This window comes from Alligator mississippiensis, chromosome 9, assembly GCF_030867095.1.
Source record: "Alligator mississippiensis isolate rAllMis1 chromosome 9, rAllMis1, whole genome shotgun sequence".
In the NCBI taxonomy this organism is placed as follows: domain Eukaryota; kingdom Metazoa; phylum Chordata; order Crocodylia; family Alligatoridae; genus Alligator; species Alligator mississippiensis.
In genome coordinates this window covers 64,516,477-64,537,499 of record NC_081832.1, presented here as the reverse complement: position 1 = coordinate 64,537,499, position 21,023 = coordinate 64,516,477, and the positions used below count along the sequence as shown (strand labels likewise).

Genomic DNA, 21,023 nt, shown 5'->3' with positions numbered 1-21,023 from the left:
GCCCAGGACAGATAAATATTAATTTTCTAAATTTTTTAGGGGCCCTGCAGGGCAGATAGAATGGCCTGGCGGGCCACATACGGCCCACGGGCTGCATTTTGCTCACCCTGACCTATACAGTGGGTACATAGTGCTAAAGTAAAGGCTCTAAAATAATCCTTTTCCAAATGCTAGTGAGGTAGGTGTTTCAGAAGCGTGGATGAAGCACCTTGCAGTGTATATAGCCTCCGATTCTCTTATTGTTCAAATATATAAAGAGATCTGTGCAGGCCTGTGCCACTCAGAGTTAAAGGCTTGTTTGACCCCTCATATGAAATCTGCCTGAAGTTCAGACAAGAAGTAATTGAGAACCAGGTTTGCTAATTCACAGGCATAAATCATCAGACAAGATAGATAAATACATACACATATACCTAATGAAACTATCAGGCAGAAAGATTCAAAAGGAGAGTGAATAGCAAAACAAGGTATACAATAGTTGCCAAACACAATACATCAAATATCTATTTACATGCCAGGTTTTTTAGAGATAATAATAATAATAATAAAGATAAAATAATACGTGTACTTTGGGATACTGTCTTTCTGAGAGGATATCACCAATATAATTACCAGCCATAAAATATGAGGCACAGACTAGTAGCATAACATGAAAAATGCCAAAAGTAAAATGGCCAGAACTTCAATTCTAAGTATTTTATGTGAAAAATAAGGAGCATAACTCAGGGAGAAATGAGGTAGAAAAAAACCAACCTCGCCATCTATTACAGCAAGGCTCTGTTTCGGGGATAATAAATAATAAAATCTAGCACTTACACTGAATTGTAAATGTTCAAACTTTGTAGAAACAGTCTAGAAAGACTCAAAATGCTTGTTTTCCATACGTTTTAACATGGACAGTGAAATATACAGGCAATAGCTGTATTAGTTTTATTTCTGATTAAAATGCTGGTGGTCATATAAAAGAAGGCTGCTTCTGCTATCTCTACCTCTTAATTTTAGTTGTATGTCCTTTACTATATGAGTATCTTTTTTGTACTTGTTTCTATTTTGAAAGAAAAATCAGAAAATTACTTTCATTTTCACCATCTCTCCATTGGTCATTTACAAAATGATTGGATTTTTGCTTGTCTGTGTTTGAACTGAGAGGGGAACAGGAGTTTATATCCCATGGCTTCTATTTCCAGGTTGCAATTATTAATTCTATGGGCCAAATTCTCTGCTGGTATGAATAGGCTGCTCTCAGCAATGGAGAATACATTTAGTCTAACTGTGTTTTGTGAACTTCTTTCTACTCTGGCTCAGACAAATGGCACTGTAATTTAATATAAATTTAATTTGCCAACTTCAAAGTTTAATTAACTAATTGATATAAGTATAATTATACTTTGTATCCACTGACTGGAAATGTCTTAGTTTCCTGCTTCTCAAACTTTACTTGTTCAGTGATAAAATCTACAATGCTTTTATCTTGCTCAATATGGATAGTAAGCAAAAGCAAGTCAAAATTACATTGGTCAAAGATTTGCAACACACATACTTTTGTGATTTTACTATTTATCATTTCCCCTGGTTGTCCTTCTCAGAACTTTGCTTAAACTAGAGCATTACAGTAGAATTACATTTCTTTATACCTATATAATTAAAATGTGTTTAAATGCTGCTTGCATGCCTCTACAACTGATGAAATGAGCTTCCTCACAAAAGTTTGTGGTATATATATCTACTTTGCTTAGTCTATGAAGTACAAATCTACCTTGCCTTCTACTTTAGATATGAACATATTCCATTTCTGGATAGCTTCCTAAATCTTAAAAAGTTGCAAAAGTAGTAATTGCCACTTGGATGAAAACTAGAGAAGAAAGAACAACTGCCATACTTGACTTCATGGTCACCATTTATACTACATACAGTGGCCACAGCTTTCCTAGTTGTCAGGACCTTTCATTTTAAAACCACAAGATCATCAGCAACAGAGTTGCAAGAAAAATCTGCAGTGTAATGTTTTATATTTTTACCATCTTCTTGAGGCCACCCAGTAGAGGGCAACATAATCACAAATACTTGAGCAGGCCTTCATCTTTTCAATTTTTTAAGGCAGTGGTGACTCATCCATGCTGGCCAGGACATCATGACACCCTGTTAAGTACAGCATAAGGATACAATTGTTTAATTCCTTAATTAATTATAGTCATGTGGAAAATTATATATTAGAATGGAATAAGGTTCCCTTACGAGAAGTCCCAAAAAGACAATAAAAATGGGTAAAGCTGGAAGTATTTTCAGCTAAGCAGATTCTAAAACTCATAGCAGTAATTCTTAACCAGAATAACCCCCTCCCTGCTCCTCCCCAGATCCTTTGAAGGGTGTTGCCAGGTGTGAGCAGATAAGCTGAGCAGAAAAGTGCAAGACTAGGCCGTGCAAGACCATTCCCTCACCCCCACTGCCCAGCCCCCACATCAGAGGGTAAGTGCTGCAAATTAATTCTTGAAATTGGGTGCCACTTAATTCACAAAAATGCTGGAGGGTGCTTTGAGTCCTATGAGATGTGCCTCCAATCCAAAAATGTTAAGAAGCTCTGGATACGTCTCCACATGCATTAACACACTTTAGTTAATGTGCATTAAATCTAGTACCTCTATTGTGAGGGACTAGGAAAATGCTCATTAGCCTGTCTTAATGTGCATGAACTAAAGAGCACAGTTTTTAAGTGATGCTTAATTCACCTTAGCCTATTTTAATGCGCATTAACTAAAAAGAATGGGCATTTTTACACGTGTAAGCACCGCAGCGCTGGGCGTTTTGAAAAGCACCTGGTGCTGTGTTGCTTGCAGTTTTGTAAGTGGCAAAATGCATGTCAGTGCTGAGAAAATGGCGGCGCCATGCTTTTGAACTAAAACATATAGAAGGTGTTTTAGTTCAGAAGTGCACTGCCACCATTTTCTCCGTGCTGACTTGCATTTCGCCACACATACAACTGCATGCAGCACAGCACAGTTCGCATCAGCTCACGTATGGAGCAGACTCGATTAATCAGCTCTGCTCTTAAGCAGCGGACCTCCGGTGTATCATGGGACAAAAAGATACGTGCATAAATGCTCAGTGTTTTTAAGGATGCTTTAATGTGCATTAAAATAGGCTAGTGTGCATTAAGGCGCACGTGTAGATGCACACGCTGATTTATAGTGTTGGATGAACCTGTTGATCTCACAGTCCTTTGCAAATCTTGCTGTATCCCGGAAGGGTTCTAGCTGAGGAACCATGTCTGTGACCGGTAGCCATAGCAGCCTAGCCTTTTTGTAAAAATGAGATCCTGAAAACCCAAATCTGCAGAGGATTTCAGAATAACGTGCAGAATTGTGGGGCCCAAGTGCAAAGGTGCGCTCGAAAGAGACTCAGTCCAGGGGGCTGGGTGTGAGGTAAGCCATGCTTCTCTGCAGGGGGGACCCAAGGGGGCACATGTGAACTGCGGGGGAGAGACAGAGGAGGAAGAAGAGTGGGGGAAGCCCACCTCATGATGCAGGGAGGTGACAAATGCAGCCTTCAACCCTCAGGCATGTTAGCTAAAAACGTTCCCATGCATCCTGGTGGGAGACAAACTACAGCTTCCCCCTGCGGCGGGGAGAAGAGTCCAAAAAAAAAAAAAAATCCTTAAAAAAAATAATAAAGGCGCGCCTGTCCCTTTAAGAGCGCCCCCTACTATGTTGCACCAGGACCTCACGTGCTGCGTCCACCTAACCTGCTGCTTCCCCAGTGACCCCCGGGGCCGAGCTTCCCGCGGCCGCGATTGGCTGGCGTTGCACAGCTTGGGCCGCTTGATTGGTTGCTCGGTGCCTCGGCGCCCTCCCCTCCCCCCCGGCAGCCAGCAGGTTACGTTGACACGCTGGTGGCTAGTTCCTGGACTAGGCCTTAGCAGGGGGGAGGGGTTGCGGGCCAGTAACTGCCCCGGGAGCGCGGGCGGGCGGGCGGCGATGGTGTCCGCCGTGTAGAGGCGCCGGCGGAGCAGCAAGGCCGCCATGATCATAGAGAACGTGGACGCCCTCAAGTCCTGGCTGGCCAAGTTGCTGGAGCCGATGTGAGTGCGGGGCCGGGGCCGGGGAGGCTGCGGCAGGTGCGGCCGCGTCCCTAACCCCAACCCCTGGCCTGGGGGCTGCCGGGATCCCGGGGGTGCCCGTTGTCGCCGCCGCCCCCGGGGGGGGGGGGGCGGGAGGGGTGCAGGGGTTTGGCCCTTTCGTGTCCACACGTGGCAGGGGACCCACCCCGAGCCCCCCGCAGCAGCAGTGCGACCATGGGCGGATGGGAGAGGATGCCTAAAATGGCAGCAAGAGCTTGGGTGGGGGGGGAAGAAGGAAATTTGGTGCATGGGAAGCTGCAGAGACCCCCCCCTTCCCCTCCCCCCACATGAAGAACTTGAACAACCCCCAACCAGCACATCCAAAACCAACCAACATCAGTCCCTAAATGTCCTGCCCGTAGCAGGCTCCTTCCGAAGGCAGGTCGCTTTTTCCATGGTTCCCCCCCCCCCCCCCCCCCCCCCCCGTCGTTCATGTTTCACCGGCGCAGAATAAAAACCGAGGCCGACGTGCTGCCGTGGAGCTGCGGGTGCTTGAAACGGCCGGGTCGCTCGCTTTCACCGCAATCGAACAAGTTGCAAACTTTAGCGAGCGTGCTTTGCAGAGGCGGCTCTGCGGGGAAAGCGGGTGCAGGCCGGTATCGGGGAGTCGTGGGGTTTTGCCAGCGACCCAACTGCCGTGTATTTGTTTGTTTGTTTTTTTAAGATGACACTGATGTTAAGCCCCGCTTGTGCGGTAGCATTATTAGAGGTTTGAAACTAAATGTAGCAGAGCAAAGAAAAGGCGGTGTCTGAAACGTGGCTCTGTTGCCTGTTACTAGGACGTGTGGTAAGAAACATCCCTCGCTACCTGGGCGCTCTTGCAGTTCGTATTGTCTGGCTTCCTTAAGGAAAACGTTTAGGCCGAAACTCTGAACTGCTCTAATTATAAGGCAGTAAAAGTTCATGCTTTTCTTTAAAAGCAGGAAACCATTCTGTTGCATTTTTCTTTTTCTTGAAGGAAGTTTTAATAAAATTGAAGTGCCGCAACTCTGCTTTGTCATTTAAAAAAGAAACGACCCAGAACAAACAGGAATCTTAATGTCAATCAGGCATCATTACTCTCCATTGCTTCTGCAGGATCATCTCTGGTCTTTGCTGATTCAATTCTTTTATCCCAAGCATTTTCAGACAGCAACCCTCTCAATGAATTTGAGTTGAAGGCCAGGTGTTTTAGGAAGTCTTCAAGTTGCCTGACAGCAGTGATTGTGTGTTTTATATTATCATGGAGGGAAAGTGTGGTAGAAATCATGTTAGTGGTATAAGTACTTAACGAAAGTTCCTGTGGTATAATGTACATATGAACAGATGTTCCCAAGGGTCGGTCTGAGAGAGATTGAGTCGGGGAGGTAAAGGGAGAGGCCAGGATTAAGCAAAATAAATGTTTTATAGAAGGATGTAGGGAAAAATTTTTCTGCCACTCATGAGCCTTTATAGCCTTAAATTGCATGTGGTTACTGGTATCGAACATAGAGCTATCAGACTATTGCTGGATTTTTGTACATACACTTGAAATTAAAAAAAAAAAAAAAAAAAAGCTTTTTGTATGTGGCCCTTGTTAGACTTTGGAAATAAGTGAGCATATATAGCTGGATTCACATTTCATATGAATGTTGGTACTTTTCAGCGCATCATTACAAACACACCTTGCATTTTCGAGTATTTTGAGGCCCCTCTGCCTTTTGTAGTTTCTGGCATCCTCCGGAGTTGGTGCTCTTAAAGACATACACATGTTGATATTCAAGGGTCCAGTGAGAATGGAGAAGCAGTGAGGTTATTTGGTAGTAGTCTGTACGAGCTGTTCACCTAGATAAAAATTACCCTTGTAAATTAAACTGAAGGCCATAGAAATACTTTTAGCATTAGTAAAGCAGGTCCTGACTCCTGAACAGTGAATGATAAACAAGGTTTCTTTGGCAATATTTCAGTCTCAAATTAGCTAATAGTAGGACAGCATTCTTGTGCACAGGAAGGCTGTATGTCTAGCCAGACAAGTGATGTTGAACTGTGGATGTGATGTTACCTGTGCCAATAAAGGAACTTCTAGAGTTGCCTTTTGCCCTTTTTTTACCATCAGAAATCACAGCGGAACAAAAGAGAGGCTTGTGTATTGACTTAATTCTTTTCGTATGTTCATCTTTGTGAAAAAATCAACTTGATAAGTAATGCATGTGATACTTACCTTTTTCAATCTTTTCTGGATGAGATTAAGGAAACTACTCAGGCGGAAACATACAGAGTAATAGGTCCACCATGATCAGCCGCTTCTTCCTTGTAGCTACTGTCACTGATGTTGGATAATAGTTACTTGCTGGTGCTGTGCTGAGGAAGAATTAATCAGAAATTATAATTTCTGCTTACTGACCTAAGAATAAACACAAATGGGAAAAGCTTTTCAGATCTGGATGGGAAAGAGAGAAGGGGCACAAGAAAACTGACAGTTTGTGGTAATGGTCAGAAACTTTCCTACAGTGCCAAAGCCAGGTATAGCTGTGAATTTTACTGGATGGCAGAACAACATTAAAAGGAGAAAACTATATGCATCACTGATGTGCGGACCACTAGTTTTGGTTATTCTAAATTATGCTTCTAATGTTTCATGACATGAATGGGATCAAGCTGTATGCCACTAGGAATAATTCTTCCTACCCCGCCCCCCCTTTCTTTTTAGATGTGATGCAGACCCTTCGGCCTTGGCTAACTACGTTGTGGCATTAGTCAAGAAAGACAAACCAGAGAAGGAGCTGAAAGCTTTCTGTGCTGATCAGCTAGATGTCTTTCTGCAAAAAGGTACTCCACTGCCAACTTTGACTACATAGTTTAAAATTAAAAATAATAAAATAGCATTTGAAACTTGAACGTGTATTATTTTGACACAAGTATGTTTGGGAATGAAATTGTTTAAGGGTGAAGAACAGTTATACTGCAAGATTGTGGTTTGGAATGGACTGTAAAATTGTAATTTTCGGGCCTACACTTGCCTTCCATAGAAGATAACTGTTGCATCTGTAGTGAGTCTGAGCACTTTGTACCTGGAAGTGTTTCAGATTAGTAATATTGTTTCTCTGTCCCAAGTAGTTGCACGTTTAAAGAAATAAAAAAAAACCAAAACCCTCCAGTTGAGGAGAATCCTGTAAGACTAAAGCAAGCAATTTCCTTGAATTAGTGGCCAGACACTTCCTACTGGGACCTGTCAAACGTTGAGCACTTTTCCAAATTCCTAGGCCCTGTTTAGAACTCGATGGGATCTGTATTCCCACTTAAGCCTGGACCCAATAATACTGGGTACCAACTGCTGAGCACTTGAAATTCTGACCCGTGGTGGCCAAATTTGTGTATATCTGGGTTAGTTTATTCTCAAATGCAAGTCTAATGAAGCCAAAGAAGTCCGTCCCTTCCAGATGTTTGGAGGCTTTCACATATTTGCTCAGGACCAGTTGATCAAGCAGATGGAACCATTTTTCCATAAGGAATTGACACTTGGGAACTTTCAGAAAAGCCCATTTGTTTCTGTTCTTCATTAAATCCTCATCTCTCTGGCATATGACCACATGCCATGTGGGATTGGAGAGTGGTGTTCTTGGCCCAATTTAACTGCAGGTTTTGGCAGGTATGCCAACTTTGAAATTGTCCACAAGTATAGATACAGGTATCTGTAAAATAACAAGTAGCAAATGTGGTTGGTGGTTAAATTCAACTAGTCTTTGAATATTGATTGAAAGGTTGTCTCTGAAGAAGTCAGGGTAGGCATTGCTTGTAAAAAAATTAATGAAGCATTTCTTCTTTTGGTAAGAGGGTCTGTTTTATCTACTTTTTTGGGGGGTGGGAGGTGCATTCAGGCAGCAGGAACTGAAATACTGTTTAGAAATTTTGCATTGTCTACACTCCTGACTTTCAGCAAGTTCAGTAGCAAGCCAAGTTTTCTTATGCTAACAGTGGCAGAAGCTGCAATGTAAGAAGGACACTGGTGTTTTTATTATTGTTTCCTAGGCCTGCTTTCAGTACCTTTTAGATAATATAATAATTAACATGTCTGTTGTCTACATGACAGCTTCCACCAGTGAAAGTATGCTGGTTGTAGACCAGCGGTTCCCCACCTCATTAGGCTCAAGACACCTCAGAAAATGTCAGCTCTTAGTTTCTGCTTTTATTTGTTCACTATGGCAAAATAATAGAGCAATTCTTCTGTTGCAGAGAACTTTAGAAAGACCACAAAGATCAGAATGTTTTTTCATACTGTGAGTTCCTATTTGAAATCACTGGGTGTATCTTTGTGAATTATGTTTAGGTGCCTGCATACCTAGCAGTACTAATATTGTACAACACCCTGTGACACTCTAGAGGATCTTATGACACCCCAGGGTGCTGTGGCCTCCTGGTTGAGAACCACTGCTGCAGACAACAAAAATGCCTAACATTCCAGGCAAGCCCATTAAAAGACCCCAAAGAATCCATCAGTGAAAGCTGAGTGATCCTGCAAAGATTGTTACTTGTTTTCAAAATATTAATTTATCATACTGTGTGCAATGTTTTATGATTACTGTGTAAACTCTTGGTAAAAGGTATAGATAACTAACTGACTGCAGGTTAAGGAGGTGCATTGTAGCTTGGCTACGGGAGTGTAGCTTAAGCAAAAATCATTGAAATTAAAACTTGAGAAACATTGAAATATTTGCTTAAACTTTTTGTTGCTAGTTGGATGCCAAAAAAAAAAAGTTTGCTTTTAGTGGACTGGGCATGTCATTTCCAGGTTCAAGTATTTAGTAGTAGCTGAAAAACAGTAGAAATCCTCATTTGGGATCTAATGTGAAGTTGGCCTTACTTTCTATTGTGGATGTGTCCACTTCATAAAAATCACCATGGTTATATAGGTCTAAGTAGAGGCCAAAAACTGAAAATGCCTTTGAAAACAGCTGTGTACTCCATCCTAGAAATGTTTCCTTCACATGAATTGGGGTCATGTTGGCAGGGCATTGTGAAGGTGTTCACAATACAGCTATTTTTGGTCCATCTTTTTAGGGTACCTTAGTTTTCAGGGTTGTAATGTCCAGCTCATTGAATCCAACCTTAAATTTAGGTGAATTTAAAAGAGTGTAAACAGCGTGCGTGGATGGATTTCAGGGGGTGGTTTTATTAGCATACAGCTGATAATAGAAAAAGATGTTTAACTTTTATGTGGGTTTTTCTTCTCAGAAACTTCAGGTTTTGTGGATAAACTCTTTGAAAGTCTGTATACAAAAAGCTACCTTCCTTCCCCTGAACCAGCAAAAGTAGAATTGAAGCCTGCAGGTCAGGAAAAAGAGGAAATCAAAGAGGAGGTAATACTAACTTTCTATTTACATGTTTCTTTTTGCTTCTGAATCTGGCCCCTCTGTATCTGTCACTGTAGGATGGTATACAGACAAACTGCACTGAACAGAATAGTATTCTATACTGTGTTCTCTACCCTGCAAGTTTTCTCTGAAGGTCTAATTTTCTATTCATTTGGGTAAGCTATAAAAAATAGATAACTAACCGACTACAGGTTAAGGAGGTGCATTGTAGCTTGATTGCTGGAGCATAACTTAAGCAAAAATCAGTTAAACTAAAACTTGAGAAACATAGAAATATTTGTTTAAACTTCCTGTTACTAGTTAAATTAAAAAAAAAAAGTTTGCTTTTAGTGGACATGTCATTTCCAGGTTCAAGTGTTTAGCAGTAGCTGAAACAGTACAACTTTCTTTTTTACACAGTACAACAATTTTATCTCAGTAGAGATCCTCTTCAGTCAGTGGCATGGTTACATTCACTTCTCCTTAGGAACGAGGAATGATCTGTGTGGAGAAGTTTGAGAGATGGGTCACAATATTCTTAATAACTACAGTGGAAAGATATATGTGTAGATTGCCAAATGTTTTAAATGTAGAAATTGTGCATGCAGTAAAAATACTTAAAAAAAAAAAAAAAAAAAACTAGGAAAAATGCCATCAGTGAAACTCAATAGCAAGCATTTCTCTTCTCTCTCAGGAAGAGTCTTTGATATAAAACAGGGCTCTCTCCATGGCAGTTTGCATGCTATTTTTCATACTACAGTTCTTCACTCTTTCTCTAATGAAAATAAGTGGTTTGGTTTGGTTTTTAAAGAGCTATGGTATACCTATAATTATTCCAGTAATTTTCTATGTGGAATTTTAACTCTTTCAACTGGTCATTGTTATATTTGTGACACTTAATATTGATGAATCTCAAAGTCAGAGAATGTCTTCCTATGTGTCTGTATAAGTACATTAGCCCACAGTGTTTCTTACTGTGGTATTTGAGAGAATGCAGTAGAAACACGCAAACTGTCTTTGCATTCACTACTATCATGGTTTGCTAAAATGCTTGACTTTAAATCAAGCTAACATGGTTACCACAGAAAAGAGCTAGCTATATTTGGATAATTGTGGTCAAATGGGATATATAATAGTCTGGTTCTTCTCCCCCACCCTGCCCCCAAATCCATGTATACCAGGTACTGTTAACTATTAGTATTTTTTTCTCCTAAAGTTTGTCCTAAAGTTGAGTGAACATTTCAGAAACAATGCTGAAGAAAAGAGTTTCTGAGTAGATCTTTTTTTCCCTATAATTTGTATTCTTGCTTCTGAGTTCATCCATAGATCATAGAAATATCTTGATACAATGTCCTTGCCTTTTAGTATGTTACCTCTGTGACATTTAAGTGATTGTATCAAATAACTGTAGATTAGTTGTTTTCAGTCAACCTCTCAACAAGCCGCACACTGTGTACTCTACTAATGCACATCTAATAAGAACATAGCTCATTTAATTGCATAACAAGATGCTGGTTCACTTTTTTGCTCATTGCTTTCAACCACGGTAGGCAATTTATTCCAGGTCTGGGCTCATACAACCTACCTTCCCTTAGTCTTGGGAAGGCACATCTTAGGACCCACCCTCAGCATAAGCTACAGGTTTCAGACCCCTAGTTCATAGATTTATAGATTGTAGAGTCAGAAGGGACCACAATGGATCATCATGTCTGACCCCCTGCCCCTGGCAGGAAAGAGAACCGAGGTCAGATGACCCCAGCCAGGTGACTAGCCTCTTCTTGAAGACCTCCAAGCTAGGTGATAGCACCACCTGTCTTGGAAGCCCGTTCCGGATCCTGGCCACCCTTACTGTGAAAAATTTCTTCCTAATCTTTAACCTAAATCCACTCTCCACTAGTTTACACCCGTTATTCCTAGTCACTCCCTGAGGCGCCCTGGTAAACAGCGCGTCCCCTATTCCCCGTTGACCTCCCCTAATAAATTTATAGGCAGCCACAAGATCTCCCCTCAGCCGTCTCTTGTGAAGGCTGAAGAGATTCAGCTCTCTCAACCTCCCCCCATAGGGTCTGTCATGAAGGCCACTAATCATGTGAGTGGCCCTCCTCTGGACCCTCTCCAGATTCTCTGTGTGCCTCTTGAAGTGTGGCATCCAAAACTGGACACAGTACTCCAACAGCAGCCTGCTCAGTGCCACGTAGAGGGGGAGCATCACCTCCTTTGAGCTATTAGTCATGCACCTGCTAATGCACGACAAGGTGCGATTGGCCTTGTTGATGGCCTTGTTACACTGCCGGCTCATATTCATCTTGGAGTCAATTATGACTCCAAGATCCCTCTCTGCCTCCGAGCTGCTGAGAAGGACACTCCCCAGCCTACAGGTGTGCTGGAGATTCCTCCATCCCAGGTGGAGTACCTTACATTTTTCTTTATTAAATTGCATCCTGTTTCTCTCTGCCCATTGATCCAACCTGTCCAAGTCGGCATGAATCTGCTCCCTGCCCTCCGGTGTACTAATTTTGCCCCATAACTTGATATCATCAGCGAACTTGGAAAGGGTGCTCTCCACACCCTCATCCAAATTGCTGATGAAGATATTAAATAATATCTGTCCGAGAACCAAACCCTGCGGGACCCCACTGCCCACCTCCCTCCAGGCCGAGAAGGAACCATCCACCACCACTTTCCGGGTGCGGTCCCTAAGCCAGTTGGCCACCCACCTGACCGTGTAGGCATCCACTCCGCTGTCTGCTAGCTTCCCAATGCGGATAGGGTGTGAAATTGCGTCAAAGGCCTTCCTAAAGTCCAGGAAGATGACATCAGCCTCGGCTCCCACATCCAGGCAGTGTGTGACCTGGTCATAGAAGGCTACAAGGTTTGTTGGGCAGGATCTACCTGTGACATACCCGTGCTGCTTTCCCCTCAGCATCGTTTCCCCTTCTGGGCCTTCACAAATGTGTTCTTTGATTATTTTCTCTAGCATTTTCCCAGGAATAGAGGTAAGACTGACTGGCCTAAGTTACCTGGCTCATCCCTTCTCCCTTTCTTGAAAATGGGCACCACATTGGCCCTTCTCCAGTCCTCAGGGACCTGGCCGGAGCACCACGAGTGCTCAGACATCTGTGCCAGCGGCTCAGCTATGACACTAGTTTATAATGAACAGTTATTTACATATTGTTTAAGTACATAGGAAGTCTTTGTCCCACGGTTTCCTTCCCACCTCCTCCAATTTTCTATAACTGCATACTTAATGAAACTTATAGGAGCCTTAATTTCAAGGCTTCTAAAGTAGCCTTGAACTGATGAGGTCCTGTCTCAAAGCTGCTGTTGGAGATGTATGGCATTCAGTGAAACAAGATAAAAAACCTTAATGAAATGTAAAAACTTGAGGCCAGCTGTTCTGTAGTTAATGCAGGCATGGGCAAAATATGGCCCATGGGCTGGATCCAGCCTGCAGAGCAATTTTGGCTCGGGCCGTGGCATGTGCCTAGGTGTGCGGCAGGGCCAGGGGCAGTGCGGCTGCCAGACTCCGTTTCCCACAAGCCCCATTAGTGGCGTCATCTGCTTCCAGTGGCTGCTGCTGCTGCCACCGGACCCAGCCCCACTGCCTGGGCACCCTGGCCCATCCATCCCACGCTCAACTTCGGGGCGGGACCTGTGCAGACAGGGCAGTTGGCCAGCTAGCTGGGATGGGGCCACAGGCTGTTTGGGAGTGGTGTTGGGGAGCAGGATGGGCAGGCGGAGCTGGGGAGACTTGAGGATCTTGGGGCAGTGGTGGCGTGGGGCTGGGACTAGGGTAGTCACAGTGTGCTCAGTGCATATCCCCGCCCACAGAACCAGAGTTCTGCCCTGGCCCCATGCTGTCACCACCCCAAGGTCTCCAAGGAGACTGGTCAGGAGCCATGTGGGCAGGACGTTCTGCCAGATAGATGCGATTGGAGTGCCCTGCCTGCACAGCTAGCCAGTCTCTAGGGAGATCCCTGGATCTTGTGGCAGTGACAATGTGGGGCCAGGCCACAGCAAAGCCACAATCTGTTCCCTGCAGGGTGGATAAAAATCAATGACTTAAATCCAATTTTTTGGATTTTTTTTTCATTTAATCCAATTTTGGGGGGTGTCTTTTGTTAAGATGCGTTTAAAAAAAAAAAAACAACTTATAAAATAGTTCTAATTTAAGATATGTTAAAGCTCAAATATATCATTATGGAATAGGGATTATAACTTCTAATTATGCACTATTTGAGATAATATATTCATGTAACCTTTTTAGAAGTTTTATAAATAGGTCACAACAGGCCACGGACTATATTAGGGGCCCAATCTTATGAGTTTCCCAGAGGCTCCTCTATAGATTAGTGACGATTAAAGAAAACCTCTGTACCCAGTGGGACTTAGTGCTCGGTCTAGAACAGCGCTTCTCAACCTGTGGGTCGCGACCCAAAAGTGGGTCCCAAGAACATTTCTCAGGGTCAGGAGCCTGTGCCAGAAAAGTGTGTGAAAGCATAGGTTTCTCCTTGCAGGATGTCAGCGTTCCTGCACTTCCTCAGCGTTCCAGCCTGCAAGTGGCTGGGCATGGCCAGGATGCAGCCAGGCAAGGTTGTGGGAGCAGCCCCAGCGGTTGGATGAAGGTAGGGAAAAGGTGGCTGAGTGCCAAGGCTGTGGCAGGGCATCAAGGGGGAAAGGGACTGCACCAGCTGTGGTGGGGCAGTAGGGGTGCAAGGTTGCGCACCAGCATAGCCAGGGGGTATTGGTCAGGACAAGCCATTGATTTTGGCAAGTGGGTCCTGATAGGAAAAGATTGAGAACCACTGGTCCAGAAAATCCCATTAAGCATCTCTGTGAGGCTTTGTTTCAGTTCTCAAACTGTTGATTTGTGTCTCCAGAGATCATAGGCAGACACGGTTCTTTGGGTAGATGTGGTATCTTTTATTAGACCAACTAAATAGTTGGAAAATTGTTCTTTGCAAGCTTTTGGGCACAAACACCGTTCTTTAGGTATAGGGAGAGTTTGTTGTCTCCAGAGAGAACGTCCTTGCTAACAGAAGTATATGGAGATGAGCTGTAACAGGCCTGATTACCCACCCATCAACCATATTGTCTCTCTGCAAGTTTGTGTACACACGATCAAGTCCCTGCCTTTCTCTAAAAGTGCAAAATTTCAAGAAGTTAAATGAATAAAGGATATCAAACAAGAGTGCGCTTTTTGAAGAAAACAATGATTAAATCGAGGCTTCCTAACCAGTGATTTAAATCGTGATTTTTAATTTGTGATTTAAATTAGTTTGCTTTAAATCAAATCCACCGTGGTTCCCTGCATGCCCTTGTCCCTGGAGCCCATGCCTGGTCACAGGGGTGTGTGGGCAACAGATCGCAGCTCTGCCACGGGCACCAGCTACTTGCTGTCACCTCCCCATGACCATGCCTTGTGACCCTGGCCTCACCTGCCCCTCCTGCTCCTGAGCACTGCCAGCCCGCCTGCAACCTCATTCCCACAAGAATTTCGGTGAGTTGTTGCATGGAGAGGAGTGGGTGCTGACCTGGCCCACAACATCTCAACAAAACTCCCTGTGTAGCGTTCAGGCCCAGATAATTGCCTGCACCTGAACTAATGACTGTTATTGATGTTGAGTTTGGGTAAGTGCAGACTTAAGTGCAAAAAGACTATGCATTTACCCTAAATGAAGTAGTGTTTATAGTGTTTCAGAAAGGTCAGAAATATAATTTCATAGACTTTAGACTCTTATAACTTAGACACGGTGATATCCTATCTATTGCAGAGTTGACCAAGGACGTTCTCTTCACATCAGAATTTACATTTTTTTTAATGCTCTTAGACTTTTGGTGAAAAGCTCGCTGTCCTTGTAGCATTTTTTTTCAGTTGGTGCCACAACATTAATTACAATAATTTGTGATCCGGCAGGCAGATCAGGGACCCACACCCCCAGGGGGAGTCTGGCACAGCCCCTGCAGCACTCCCGTGGGTGTGGGCAAGCCCCTGATCTGCCTGCCAGATGACAGGAGGCTGCCGCCGCTGGCTGGGGCCAGTGGCAGTACTGATCTTCCTGGCACGGGCTGTGCCCAGTGCCAGTCCCAGCCAGCAGCACTGTGATCTGGCAGGCCGAACAGGGAGGGCCCCTGTATCCCCAGGAGGGCTGCAGGGGCTGTGCCAGACTCCTCACAGGGGTGCGGGCCTGTGATCAGCCTGCCGGATCACAGGAGGCTGGTGCTGCGAGCTGGGGCCAGTGGCAGCACTGATCTTCCCGGTGCTGGGTGCAGAGTAGTCTATGGGCGAAATGTCGAAACAGTTTTGACGAAACAGAACAGCGCTTTCAAAACAAAACACTGTTCCGTCGAAACGGAAGTCAAAGTGGAACGGTGTTGTTTTGCACAGCCCTATGTTGCAGCTCTAATTCTGCTATCAAAATTGATAATTTATAAGTGGTTCATTGTTTATAGCAAAATGGGTGCAAATAAACTTTTAGAGTAAGTATTGAGGGAGTTCGTTTCAAAGAGGCTTAAAAAGATGTTGGAGATGACTTTTTAAAAAACAGTTGTGAGATTTGTTAATACCAGTAACACACATGACTTGTATTTTACAGGGACTGTTTATCACCTGTAAATTCTAGAATGTATATCAATTATAGATGAGCTTTTTAAGAAGAGCTGTACATGCTGTGTGGGGTTAATCTTATTTAGAAGCTTTCTTAGTTAAATTAAGGAATCCTTCAGTCAATTGGAAGATAGAAAACATTAGCCCTTGAATATTATTAATTTTTATTGGCAAGCGGTAATAATGAAAATAAACTGATTATCTTGGATGTCCTAGTTTCCCAAATAGCTGTTACTTTAGTTTGTACTAAACCTTAATTTAGTTCTTGACCATCTTCAAAACCTTCTGGACATTCATCTTTAAAAATAATTTCTCTGTCAAACAGACCTTTCAGGAGTCACTTGAGGAAGAGCGAGAGAGCAAGAAAAAGAAGCATTGTAGCCCACAGAAAAACCGTTCGGATTCTAATGAGCAAAGGTTAGCATTGGTAACAAGAAGTTCAACTCTTCCTTTTGCTTGTTGGCAGACTTTTTTTGAAGCTGGATTTTTACCTTTTTGAACAGCCATTACGCTTAATGTGGGTATTTCTTCCCCTTTCTACCTGCTATGAACTACTGTACTTCTGTGACACGGAGTAGCCATGAGGTAGAATTCATTTTTCTCTGAGAACATAACGGTGTGCGAGTGACTGAGGATATAAAAGTCTCGTCAGTCTTATTTTCTTTCTTTGTTTTTGGGCAGTGTGCTAATTTTTACGTACAACATTAATGGCTTTTCCAGAAGTTTGTTCTGTTTTGTGCTTTTATTGCTGTCCATTCCTCCTTTTGCCCTCCCAGATTCTTCTTGTATTTCCCCTCCTTCAGTTTCACAAATAGCCTAATTTTGAAAACCCTTATTTTCTTTATAATATGGCTGGATGCTGTCTCAGATACGATTGTCATTAAGTTGGGTGTGAAGAGAGAGACACGATGGACCTTTAATAACTCCAAACTTGATCAAGGGCTTGTTTTTTCTCTTCATATGCATATTTTATAGAACCAGAGAGAAGAAAAGAGATGATGGTAAATGGAGGGATTATGATCGATACTATGATCGGAATGACTTGTACAGAGACAAATATGATTGGCGAAGAGGCAGGAGTAAGAGTCGTAGTAAAAGCAGAGGGTTAAGTCGAAGTCGCAGTCGCAGCAGGGGTAGAAGCAAAGACCGAGATGCAAACCGAACTATCGGTAAGGAATAAAAGTATTGTTGCAGTGATTTTTATTGTAATATGAATAGAAATTGGACATCTTTTAAACATTTCACAGTGCTTGCTAAAGAACTGTCTGGGAGGTGTAGATGCATAAAGCAATTAAGGAGCTGCTCTTCAGAGTCGTATAGCTAAGGGAATTGATTTTTTTTTTTTATAAACTCTATTTTAATTTATTCACAGGTGTATTCCAGTAGATATGTGCCCTTGGTATTTTCGTGCTGTGGATAAACAATAGTAGGCTTTGTCAACAGAGATGCTGGTATCTTTTTGGGGAAGATGCATTAACCTTGATTTGGTCCTGTAAATTGTTCCCGTTTTGAGGGGAAGATTTTTCTCTCCTTAAATGGAATACTGGTATCCTGTGATCCACTGGCCTCTGGCAGGGAATCCAGAAACTGAAGTGATTGACCAAATGAAGAGTAATGGATTTTGGGGCGATTTTCCATATAATGGTATTATTTGTTGTTGTTGTTGTTGGAGTAGGGAAGAGATGCTTTACTTTACAATTAAGGAAAATGGGTTGGGGAGGGACCTATAGCAAGGGAATTGTTTGTGGCTTTTTTTTCTTTAATGAAAACCTCTGATGCCTTGGGTGTGGGTCTACTTCTAGTATTAAGAAACCTAATCTTGCAAGAACAGCTACCATATAAAACATAGATTGAAGGACTGTTTTTCTTTTCTTTTTATTATGGTGTGAGGTTCGTTAACTATCCAGGCATTCCCTTATTTGCACGGCTCTGATGCACTGAACAAAAGTATGAAAACTAACCTGATTTATTTTGCTTCATTGTTGTTGTTAAAGCTGAGCACAGAGAGAGATCAAAATTCAAGAGCGAAAGGAACGATGTGGAGAGCTCATATAACCCGGTGTCTTTGTCGCCCAGTAACTCTACTGAACAGTATTCATCTGCACAGTCTATTCCCAGTGCTGTTACTGTGATTGCACCTGCCCACCATCTTGAAAACACAACAGAGAGCTGGTCAAATTATTATAACAATCATAATGCTCCTAATTCATTTGGTAGAAACCCTCCACCTAAGAGAAGGTGTCGAGATTATGATGGTAAGGTTCCTAGTATATCTTCCACCTTCTTCCTAGTGCCTTATTTCTTACCTCTCCTATGTAATATTTTGTGACTTTGGGGGGCAGGTGTGTGTGTGTGTGTGTGTGTATACAATAATTTTTTTTCACTGCAGGTGGACAGTAAATTAAGTTTAGGGGTACATGGGGCATCTTGCTCATAAGATACAGGTTCATAAATGCATTCTTACTATTGGGTAAGATTTAATTTTGCTGGAAACCATTTACTTAAAAGCTGATGACTTTCTGGCACTGGCCAGAGACAGATGAAGTTTGCTTGCAATTCTGGGTTCATGTCTTGGCAAATACTTTATAATCTTCTGCAGAATTGCTTTTGACTAGTGTATGCTTGACATAAACCAGGTGATATTTCTCTGCTTTCTGTCACAGATCATATAAAATGTTCATGCTGATGTCAAAAGAGTTGAGATTATTTGCCTCTGTGCTAATTATTTCAACTTAAATTCTAGTGTGGACTTTTTTTGTTTCATGGTATAATATTGGTTCAGAAATACATTAATGTATCTCTTGTTTAGTAATAACATACTGATGCCTAGACAATTCTTATAGTAATCAGTGTTCAAATGGACAAAGGGTAATGGAATTACTGTCTTTACAGAGCGAGGATTTTGTGTCCTTGGTGACCTTTGCCAGTTTGATCATGGAAATGACCCTTTGGTAGTAGATGAAGTTTCATTGCCAAGCATGATTCCTTTTCCACCGCCACCCCCAGGACTTCCTCCTCCTGGCATGCTAATGCCTCCTATGCCAGGCCCTGCTCACAATATGAGAATGCCAGTTCCACAAGCACATCCACAGCCTCCACCTCCTGTTGTGCTCCCTGTACCAAGTAAGTTAAAGCTTGAAAGTCTAATTTATGCCAGACTATACGAGATGGCTATTGACCAGTTAGTACTTAAAGCAATAAGTGCCTTTGCAAAGGCTGTAATAGTTAAGAACTGTACATTTCACTCATTCCCATATATTTTTACTAAGGTTTCTAGTAAACAGTCAAGGAAATAATACCCCAAGTATGTATTAAGCTTTCATTTTAGTCTAAAATGAGAGAATCTGATCAGTAGAAAAATTATTTGGAGCTTTTGGGCATCCTTTTCTTTAGGGTAGGTGTAATGCTTAGTAGATAACAAATTATGGTCTTGTCATAGTCATGCCTTAACTGGATGTGTAATATTGTTCAACCATCTTTCTGTATTACTTTAAAATAGATGTATGGTACTAGTTTGAACTGAAATGTGCTGAAAAGAACCCAAGAAAATGGGATGCTTTAAACATAAAAATGCTTACTTGTTCACAAAAGGTTTCTTTTCCTTGTAGTTCTTGTCTGAGAACAGTAGTCTAAACAGTTCTGTTATGATTTCTTGCCACTGTGATCTTACACTGAGCAAGATTTTATTCTCTTGGTGAAATTGAAGAAGAAGCTGCTGTACCAAATATAAGCAATCAGAATAACTGATTATTTCCAGGGGAAAAGATTACCTTTTAACATAAAGCTTTGTTCAGGTGGGGAGAGAGAAATAACCAAAGTGTAGCATCATATGCTGAATGTTTGGGGCTTTCTTTTTTTTTTTTACATTGAAACCAGATTGAGATTTAAAAAAAAAAAGCTGCAAACTTTGTAAATGTATACACGGATAATTCTATCCCTAGTATCTCTTTCTTTCTCTTCTGGTGTTATAGGACCACCTTTAACACAGTCAAGTTTAATAAATAATCGTGACCAGCCCAGGACAAGTGCAGTACCCAATCTGGCACCAGTGGGAGCAAGACTACCTCCTCCTTTATCCCACAACCTACTGTACACAGTATCAGAACGTAAGAAAACAACCTTTTAGTATGCTTGGAATAAAGTGAAATTAAAATACGCCTTCTAATGCATAGAGATAATTATCCAAACTGCAAGTGTCCAGTCTGACTTTTTTCTTTTTGTATACCATACTTCCATGCATCGTGCAAAAGATGGCGGCATCACATAACTGTTCAAAGAATAGTATTTAAAGGGAGTTTTATTTGGGCATTACCTACTCAAAACAGTGCAACCATGGCTTGAGCCACGGAGGTGAGATTTTGCACCTTCAAGGAATATGAGTAACCTGAGTGAGGGGATTAAATTTGTTGGTCTCAATATTGTTTTCATAGATTTTACTTAAATCTACGTTTAAATTTAAGATTGAGAAATACAAAGTGGCCAGTCTCCTTATTGCAAAGCTCCCTTGAAAGCCCATGCTCCTTATTATTGCAGCACATTTTCATTTGTTATGTATAAAATGCATACTGGTATCAAAGTAGACTACAATACATTGTAAACCACGAGTCAAGTAGATGAAATGCATCGGTAATTCCCAGCAGGATAGGAAGAAAAGACTTCAGTTATGTTGTTTAATCATTATTATACAAAAGATCAGAGGATGTGCCAGACTTCTGTGCATCTCTTACTTGTGTAGGATGCTTGAAAGCAGGAATCTGATCAGTGGATAACCACAAACCATTAAGCTAAAGCTAGCATCAGCTATAGAATCAGCTACAAAGTCTGTTGGTATTTCCACATGTTTTGTAATCTTTCTAACTTTTTATATCCATTTTAATTATTTTTTTTAACAGTCAAACATAGGGTTTTTGTTTTGTTTATTTATTTTTTTTTAATGCGAGTGTTTTAGGACATTGTTCAAAGTCTTTCCAGTTCAGCCTGCCAAGTGATTCTC

General features: G+C 42.1%; 1 protein-coding gene across 1 annotated transcript in view; it reads left to right on the top strand.

Annotated features, from left to right (window-relative positions):
• The first annotated feature begins 3,871 nt into the window (after window positions 1–3,871).
• Window positions 3,872–21,023, top strand: part of RBM27 (RNA binding motif protein 27) — a 35,244-nt gene continuing 18,092 nt past the window's right edge. Inside the window, exons 1-9 of the mRNA XM_014597614.3 lie at window positions 3,872–4,075; window positions 6,783–6,901; window positions 9,305–9,429; window positions 13,941–14,048; window positions 16,356–16,447; window positions 17,006–17,199; window positions 18,025–18,285; window positions 18,923–19,153; window positions 20,002–20,136. Of these exons, the coding sequence (XP_014453100.1) occupies window positions 4,017–4,075; window positions 6,783–6,901; window positions 9,305–9,429; window positions 13,941–14,048; window positions 16,356–16,447; window positions 17,006–17,199; window positions 18,025–18,285; window positions 18,923–19,153; window positions 20,002–20,136 (1,324 nt within the window). The 5' untranslated portion in view covers window positions 3,872–4,016. The remainder of the gene's footprint in view (window positions 4,076–6,782; window positions 6,902–9,304; window positions 9,430–13,940; window positions 14,049–16,355; window positions 16,448–17,005; window positions 17,200–18,024; window positions 18,286–18,922; window positions 19,154–20,001; window positions 20,137–21,023) is intronic.